This window comes from Scophthalmus maximus, chromosome 1 (assembly GCF_022379125.1).
Source record: "Scophthalmus maximus strain ysfricsl-2021 chromosome 1, ASM2237912v1, whole genome shotgun sequence".
NCBI lineage: Eukaryota > Metazoa > Chordata > Actinopteri > Pleuronectiformes > Scophthalmidae > Scophthalmus > Scophthalmus maximus.
The window spans coordinates 9,084,069-9,093,142 of NC_061515.1; the positions used below are offsets into that span (position 1 = coordinate 9,084,069).

General features: G+C 42.9%; 1 protein-coding gene across 3 annotated transcripts; it reads left to right on the top strand.

Moving 5' to 3' along the window:
• The first annotated feature begins 568 nt into the window (after window positions 1-568).
• zdhhc18a (zinc finger DHHC-type palmitoyltransferase 18a) lies at window positions 569-8,610 on the top strand. 3 transcript variants are annotated; one of them, XM_035633435.2, is made up of 10 exons: window positions 571-1,285; window positions 1,412-1,572; window positions 1,867-2,016; window positions 2,576-2,713; window positions 2,828-2,879; window positions 3,935-4,037; window positions 4,133-4,245; window positions 4,645-4,750; window positions 5,901-5,972; window positions 6,750-6,826. In XM_035633435.2, exons 1-9 carry the CDS (start codon window positions 1,047-1,049, stop codon window positions 5,940-5,942), a joined length of 1,104 nt encoding a protein of 367 aa, XP_035489328.1. In that variant the 5' UTR covers window positions 571-1,046; the 3' UTR covers window positions 5,943-5,972; window positions 6,750-6,826. The 3 variants fall into 3 exon arrangements, with proteins under 3 accessions (XP_035489320.1, XP_035489328.1, XP_035489337.1); XM_035633444.2 differs by having other exon boundaries at window positions 5,901-5,957; XM_035633427.2 differs by lacking the exon at window positions 5,901-5,972 and having other exon boundaries at window positions 569-1,285; window positions 6,750-8,610.
• The last annotated feature ends 464 nt before the right edge of the window (window positions 8,611-9,074 follow it).

Sequence of the window (9,074 nt, forward strand, 5' to 3'; positions counted from 1 at the left end):
AGGGGTAGGTGATTTTGAGTGGGATATTTTCTTTCGTTTTTTCTTTGTTGGCTTTGTAAATATTTTGACTAGGGTATGAATGTAAATAATTTGGAATAATTTGGTGTAAATAAGTGTTTATAGCTGCTATTGTTGTACAGGTATTACAAACAGTTGAATAAGGGGTGGGAATTAATAAGCTTTGGCTTCCTCATGCTCCTTTTCGGACTTATATGATTTATTTATTTATAAACATTGTTTATGACACTTTATATAAAAAAATGTTTTTGTATGAAGTGTCACACTTGCTTTTTTATTTTTATTTTTTCGAAATAAAGAATCAGAGACGAAAGACTAAGAGGAGCATGAACTTTTTTTTGCTTGTTGGACCCATAGATTTACTAATAAACAACATGGGCAAGCACATAGAGCTTCATGTGCATAGCCACAGATTATCATCACTATGCAGGCGCTGGCGTTTTCCGCTGATCTACAAGTCATCTCGTGTCAATACCGGAAGTGTTTGTGCGTTTACAAATCAGCGGTGAGTCATGGGCGGAGACGTCTCCGTTCACCTCGTGACGTACATTGGCTGACGGCGACGGATAGAGGAAACGCGAACTGCCCGCAAGCAGCTAACAGACGTAGCTCGTTTCTCTGCTTGTGTCGGTTGAAACCTCGTAAAAAAAGGCGAGTTCATTCATCCAAATGTGCGTCAATACTTCCGACAGACTTCAGTTGAACCACCGAAGATGGTAATTGACCTCGAGTCATCGATGCGGCTCGTCAAACTTAACCACGGGGGAGAAGAGTGCCTTTGCTGGTACGCTAGCTAGCTAGCTAGCTAGCCCCGCGTTAGCTCTGAGGATGGACAGCTGATCGTTAACCGAACAGATGAACTTACACATGTACAGTGACTGAGTCTTGACAGAACCGTCTCTCGAGGACGCGACGAGGAAGAACAAAAAGAGAGTTCCGTGCGTGTGTGTGTGTGTGTGTGTGTGTGTGTGTGTGTGTGTGTGTGTGCGTGCCTTCAACCACCTCCGTGTCCGCGGACACTTGTTTACATGATGAAGAACTGCGAGTACCAGCAGATCGACCCGCGCGCGCTGTCCGTGTCGCCCGCGTCGGCGCCGCAGAGCCCCGCGGAGACGACGGCGCAGCGGTCGCGGAGGAAGTGGGAAGTGTTCCCCGGGAGGAACCGGTTCTTCTGCGACGGACGGATCATCCTGGCCAGCCAGAGCGGCGTCCTTCCCCTGACACTGGGCCTTATTGTTGTCACCTGTGGCCTTTTCTTTGCATTCGAGTGAGTCAAGTGTTAATGTGGCGTCTTGCCCTTTGCATTCTGCTTTATATCAGTTTATTCTCAACGGTGTGTTGTGACATGAGAGACGAGAGTTAATCTCTTTCTGTTTTTTTTTTTTTTTTACAGTTGCCCGTTCCTGGTGGAGCATCTGACCGCCTTCATACCTGTGATCGCCGCGGTGCTCTTTGTGTTTGTGGTCATCTCCCTGCTGAGGACCAGCTTCACAGACCCAGGCATCCTGCCCAGGGCCACGCCGGACGAGGCCGCGGACATAGAGAAGCAGATAGGTAAGAGAAGCGCAGACCCAGGGCTCGCAGGCGCCTGCTGTGGGACAGATGGGGGTAAAGGAGCTTTGCCATACGGCGGATCTCTTGAGGGGGACGTGTTCGTCTTTGAACTGCAGACCAACACCTAAGCAGCTTACTCTTTTAACTATCATGGCTGCAGTGCACAAACAGCCAGACATGACTTTGTTTGTGTTTGTGGGCCCCTTATTAACAATATTTGATTGCTGCATGGGTGAAACGTTAAGATCTAATGTGTGTGTGTGTGTTTCACTACTCGCCCTTCTCTATTTCAAGATACCTCAGGATCCTCCACGTATCGTCCCCCTCCGCGCACCAAGGAGATCCTCATCAACCAGCAGGTGGTGAAGCTCAAATACTGCTTCACTTGTAAAATGTTCCGGCCTCCTCGGACGTCCCACTGCAGCCTGTGTGACAACTGTGTGGGTAAGGATGTGTGTGTGTGAACTTAACCTCTTATTCCAACTGCTCTAATTAAACTTAACAACCTAATGCCTTTGGCAGAGAGGAACACCCAACGCTGATCAGCAGGAGGGTTTTCATTTTATTCCACCGATCTGAGTCCAGAGCCTGAGATGCTGAAACAGACTGTTACAGAGATTTTAAAATTAGAGATTTTAAATTAATTTGCATGTTTATTCTTGGGGTCATTGCTGGACTATATTCCAGTAGGAGGGAAGTAGACTATCAGAAACACCTCTGTATCTAATGCGGTCCAGTACAACACCATCTCCATTCATAACATTGATGCTAAAACATTTTGAATTGACACCTATGACCGTGTCAACAAGAACTGAACTTTATGAACATGATAACAATAGACTTTATGGCTAGAACTTTGGCCTCATACGTGACAAAAAATTTATTTATTTCTCCTTTTTTGAACATTTAAGATACAGTATATGTTTTAAATATTGTGACTTACAAAATTACTAGAAGAAATGTGCCTCTAATCGTTGGTATTTATACTGTTCTCAACCATCAGAGCGATTTGACCACCACTGCCCCTGGGTGGGGAACTGCGTGGGCAAACGCAACTACCGCTTCTTCTACAGCTTCATCATCTCTCTGTCGTTTCTGACGTCTTTCATATTTGGCTGTGTCATCACACACATCACCCTGCGTGAGTATTCTCGCTCCGCAGAAAGAAACAAATATCACTCTCTAGTTGTTTGTTGTTTGTTGTTCCATGTTATCAAGAAGTATTTTTTTTCAGATGTGTTGTTTTTCTCTCCAGGTTCTCAAGCAGGTAAAAGCCTTGTTCAAGCCGTTCAGGAGAGCCCTGCCAGATATCCTTTTATTCCTATGCTGAATTTTTACACAATTGCCGTGTTTATTAGTTGGATGAGATCTTTTCAGATTTGTTTTCTCTACAGCAATAATGCAAGGTTCACTGTTGACAAGGCATTTCCCACTTCCCGGCAGCCTGAGCACAAGCTTAATAGGATCAGAGAGTTAGCATCAAGCAAAGCAGTGTTTTTTAACAGATGGCTCTCCAGGAGTAGGTTTGCTGCCTCATGGCCTTGTGAGATGATGTCAGTGGCAAGACAAATATAGACAGCATGACCACAGAGTGTTTCGAGATGCTATTCACAGAAAGGGTGCGGGTTCATTTCCTCATTGTACACATGATAAGCATGATGCTGACTGTTTTCTTTCTTATCGGTCATTTCACAGAGCAGATGATTAGATTAGATTTTTTTTTAAAGAAAAAAATTGAATCATTTTCATATGAAAATGAATAACTTATGAATTCTTCATTAAAGGTCATAATGGTATTTTTTAGCCAATTTACAAATGACGTAATTTGACACATGCTCACTGTGATTTGATTGCTGTCATTTATCTCAAATAAGCTCAAACAAATGAAAGCCAATGAGTTTCTGAATCACAGGTTGAACTGAAAGAAAAGTTATTCTCAGTAGCAACAGTGCGATGACGCCCCTTTAGTTTATCTGCATTAACATACATTCACTCAAGTGTTGCCTTTAAATACAGTTTTACATTTTACATGAGTGATTCAATTTCCACTTATATTTTTCCAAAATGTGAAGAGTCCTTGAATGTTTTGTGAAGTTTGTGGACATAGAAGTATTTACAAGGAATTGATTCTGTGCCATGTCTGAATAAATGGCATAATTCAATAACTTATATTTCAGTAATTCAATAAATAGAGACATTAGCAACCTCTATACCTTAGATACGGAACAGAGTTAAAGATTTGTATAATGTTGACAGAAAATCATCTTAAACTCACATGTTCAACCTTTTCATAATCGTGTTTGTTCGATTTCTGTAATAATCAAATGCTGATGTTATAACGCCTTGACTCTTCCCGGTATACTGTGGTGGAGTTGGTGATTTGTTTCTTCTCCATCTGGTCAATACTGGGCCTCTCGGGCTTCCATACCTACTTGGTGGCCTCCAACCTCACGACAAATGAAGATGTAAGTATTCTTATAGAAGAAGTGTTCAGTTCATAGTTCCTCAAAATGGACTTTATCCACCAACTGGCAGCAAACCATTCTCCTTCACTTTACAGATTAAAGGCTCCTGGTCGAGTAAAAGAGGTGCAGAGGAGTCTGGGAATCCACACAGTTACAACAGCATCATAACCAACTGCTGCGCGACGTTATGTGGCCCCATGCCCCCGAGGTGAGTGAACACATCAGGAATAATCATCATCATCGTCCTCACACAAATCTTTCTCTCTTATTTCCTCTGGAGTTCACCTCGTCTCTCACACATCATAATAATAACAACTCAGGATCTGATGCTTTTCTATGTCATTGAGAATCTTTCATGATGATAGCATTGGCTAAGACCTGGTACAGTCTAGTTTTCATTGTTTCATAAATTAATCTTCTGTTAAACTTAGTCTTTTTAAAATGTTGACAGTGAAACAGTAAAAATATGAAGGGAAAATAATGATCAGTTGACATTGTTCAGTTTTTGGTGACATTATAAAATGTGTAAATTCAATTCTGTGTCTATTATTGCGGTCACAGCTGTGGTTCAGTGCATCATAACGTAATCTTCTGTTGTGTCCTCCAGTCTGATTGACAGGAGAGGCGTCCTGCCTCCGGACGAGGCGATCTCTGCTGCCTCTGCCTCAGAGATAGAGCTGCCGCTCTTCACGGCCAAGAATGACGCGCACATGGTAGGATGAACCAGCTCGTGGTCCCCTCCCACGTCCTGAGTGTCCCATAGCTCTTGTGTTGTTGTTAGCCTGCCCCCCCCCCCACCCAACACCACCACCCCCACCCCCGCGTGTGCCTTCCCCACACTTTACGTTTCCACTCCATCCTCCAGACTTCCAGATTCAGCACCTCTGGGAGTTGTCGTGCAGTATGTTGATCTGTGTTATGAAAGTTTGCACATTTCTTATGCTTTGTGTGTAGAAAAAGGAAAGAAAAGTCCATCAATTTCTAGAAGTGAATGTTTAAAAAAAAAAAAGAAGAAAAAAAGTAGCCCATGTTTGCATTTGAACAACATAACTTGGACTCGGCATTAGAGCTGCTGAATGGAAATTCATCTCTATGCAACAACGCTAAAAGTATTACTGCTGTGTCATTTAGAACAAAGGGTCTTTGAAGTTGGACATCACTGAGCAGTTGGGGGATAAAAAAGAAAGAAAAGTTTTAACAGCCAGGTCATTGCTGAGTCACAGAGTGACCCTGTCCGACTGCTGCAGATACAGGACGTCATGCTTGTCTTGGCCTGTGGGAGAGTAAACGCATCACAGTACTTGTTGCACCTTTTTCATTTTTTTTCATTTTTGCTCACTGTTAGTTCAACACTCATCTACCTCCTTGTTATGTACTTCACATGTTTGTTTGTATGTTGGGGTGACGGTGTGAACACACAACGGACTGAACTGCTTCTTATTTGGACATGTAAATGATTTCAGATCCTGCTTTGTATCGGATATATCAGCACTTTATCACTATGCCTTGAATAGAGTTTTGTCAATACTGTCAACATATCTAATGTCTTCGATACATTATTAGCTTTCTAAAATCTCCTTTTTTATTTTTACGTATATCTTTTATTTACCTTAAAAGCATAACAAGTGTTCTTTTATGTGTTGAATAAACATTATTTTTGTATTTTGGCCTGTTTTAAGTGTTACTTTGCCTTTTCATTTTTATCAAGTCTTCGCATGTCTGACTGCAGCTTAATTTCTGAGGTTGTTCTTTTCATTTCAATAAGCATAAGTTAGTGAACAGTTGGAAGTGTTTTTTTTTTGTTTTCACTGGCTGAAATGATTTCACACTCCGTGTTGTACTGTATTCATTCCACCCTGCCAGGAGGAGAACTGTCAGGACATTTCTTTGTCCTGCACAGCCTGAAGGCCACTGCCGCATGTAAGACGGCCGATGGTAAGAGTAGGGTTGAACGCCGGACCAATCACAACATCTCTCCATCTGCCACTCACTGTGCCGTCCTTCATATTGTGCTCGGTGTTGAGGTCTGGCGATGCCGTCTTCTTAATGGTTACTTCTTCTTCTTTTTCTAAGGTGTTTGTATTATTCTGCGTAAAAAAGCCAAACACAGTCAGGGTTAGATTTTGTGATTGGTTTGCGTTGATGGTTTGAATGGTTGGCACTGTGCATGCTTCACTCACCATTCATTCATCTTCTCATTAACATTTGCTCACGTCACTTTGTTCTGGATGGAGATTGTGTTATGACGCCGAATATTTTTCTCTGTTCTCTCTGTAGTTACATGACGTGTTTTCTTTTTCCACGTTTTTCCGGGTCTTTATTGTGCATGTGTGGCGTCGCAAGCAAATACAAAGTCTGCATAAAACTGTACCTCCTTTTTCCCATCGAACCATCAGAAGACACGGGAAGAAACAGCGTCTCTACACACTGAATCTTTCTTCACCCTCGTTCAGCGTCTCTACACACTGAATCTTTCTTCTCCCTCGTTCAATATGTTTGCCTCCTAAATCTGTGGCTGCATCTAAACCACTTCCTCAATGTGTCTCCATTTGAATCGCTTCAAAGTGCTGTCACTAGTGCAACCATTGCTTTCATCGTCCTCAACAAACTAACCCTTCTAATCACAATGCAGAATTTTCTATGCATCCCTCTTGCTTATTCATTGTTGCAGCTTGACCTTGTCTTGACACCTGTCTTCTCCTCTGCACACAGTGCACTCAGAGCACAAAGGACGTGCTGGAGAGGATGGTCCACTCCTCTGACTTCCATGGCCTGTGCCCCCCCGGCACCCCAAAGACCACACCTCTCGGCCTGGATGACTCCGGCACGCCGGCACCTTCCGCGGAGCCTTCACCGTCTGCCGGCTGCTCACAGCAGCGTGGCCGCCAGTCCGTGGCCGCTCCTTGCCTGGCGTTAAGCAGGAGCAGCAAGAGGGACTCAATGCACTCCATCAACCCAGCGTTCCGCCTGGCGTCTCCCTCGCCCTCGCTGAGCCGCACCAGCTTCATTCTGGGCGAAGCGCCTGACATCAGCTTCATCCCGCTACCCTGAGCAACCGTGGGTGAACCGGAAGTAGTCATAGTAAACTTATTCCGCTGCTCTGTGTCACCGGCAACGGTTTTCACCTTGGTAGTCATGATGTTGTGTTGCCATGGTTTCTCATGATGTCATTCTGAGGAGTTGATTAAGCAGGAGTATTTTATGTTCTGTGAGTTCTGTCCTACAATACGTGTCCTTCAGGATGTCGGTCGATCTTAGTAACGCGTGGAAGCACAATATAGAGATATTTTTTTACTAACACCTTTGTTGTTAAAGACACTCAGATGTTCTTCTGCTCACCTTCCAAAGAACCTCAAGCCATCGGCCGCGGCGTTTTAAGTTCCTGTTTTAATAATGTTGCAATCAGGTCTTAACATCTGGGATTATTTACGGTTTTGACTGTGGATGCAAGAAGTACAGAAGCAAAAGATTTACTGAACTGGCATAGTGAGGCACTTCAGGAAGATCGAGTCAAGATTTCGCCTTATGTCATGTCCGGTCATTTCTGTCAGTCTACATCAGCCCAGTGTCATTGGGTGGATCCAGTTGAGCTGTTTGTAGATGAATGAATAGTCAGTCTGAAGGGGTGATGATACTGTGAACTTTTTGTTTTATTTTCATTCTATGCATTTTGTTTTTTGTTTTGCGATCAGTTCTGCATGTCTTGTACATCAGAAACTCTTATGCTAAATGTGCAGTGTGCATCACTTTAGGAGACAGTAAGAGAGATGACACTTACAGCTGAGCGGCGTTCAGAGTTTTTCTCGTTGGTCTGAAATGTGTAGCAGTCATACATTTACTGTGTAATGTCCACTTTGTTGTTGCTGAATCTACACATTTAAATCAGAATGGAATGTGCTGCTGCTCACCAGAGAGTATTCATCGCTGAAACACTGTTTCTCATGTATGTGATCTACTAGGACACTTCCTGTTTGTGTGAGGATCTTTCTTTTTCTTTGCCTCGGGGCACATTTACTGTATGTCACTGTACCTGTCTCGAGTGCATCCGTGGTCACTGCACAGTTTCGACGAACGGACTCTTTCCAGCAGAGTTAATGTCGTAGGAAAGTTTACTAGGCCTCAGTGGGCATGTAAGCTCAGTTGTCATTTTCATGGCCATGACCTTTCACTGCTCTGAGGGCATGAAACTTGACCCTCTGTAATGGCGGGTACAGTTTCCCCGGGAGGTTTAGGAGGTAGTTTGTGCCACTAGGGGGCAGGATGGGAATGATAATTGCAGCCTCACTGGAGGACAATTAAGTGACATGAGCTATTAGACAAAAGGCCTTTTTGGATTGTTTTATTTATTATATTTTTTTGTAATCGAGCTTTGAATCTGTACATAGGTTGTGAGTTTGTGATGAACCACTTTGCCATAGTCAGTGGGTCGCTCATGTATCATTCTGCACCAAGACCCCGTAGTTTGTGTAGAGACAGTTACGAGCAGTGCTTGTATGAACAAACTCGTTTGCTTTTTGTAGGATGTGACAGTGGAACTGTAACATTTGGTCAATAAAATGATACATTTTGTTGACTTGTTTTGTGGCTTCATTCTTTCTCTCAAGAATGACTTCTGAAATTTTGCATAATTAAAAAAGAAAAGCAACCATGTTTTGCAAAAACCCTGCGCTCACCTTATTGAAACAACTTTGATAAAAATGTCAAGCTATGTCACCAGACAACAGCTGACCCTGCACTGACAGGTGGTTTTGTAATATCTGTATTTTATTTTCTCTCATACAGATGTTACAACTTGTTGGTAATATATTTGCTAGTTAAAAAAAATCAACAACAATAGTGTCATTGGTCCACCAACCAGGTCATGTACAGTATGTGAAGAAATGAATGACTGGAACAAAAATATATGAATCTGACAATAAGAATGTGTGCTGTAACCTCCCTCTACAATGAGATACATTCCCATCAAATGAGATTAAATCTTTTGGGCTGCGGTTCAGAGATCTTCTCCACCTAAATAACCGAAATAGAATATCATCC

Coding starts and splice junctions, on each gene's coding strand:
- zdhhc18a (XM_035633427.2), top strand. CDS start 1,047: ATGATGAAGAACTGCGAGTACCAGCAGATCGACCCGCGCGCGCTGTCC. Junction 4,038..4,132: donor ACCTCACGACAAATGAAGAT/GTAAGTATTCTT, acceptor TTCACTTTACAG/ATTAAAGGCTCCTGGTCGAG. Junction 4,751..6,749: donor CCAAGAATGACGCGCACATG/GTAGGATGAACC, acceptor CTCTGCACACAG/TGCACTCAGAGCACAAAGGA.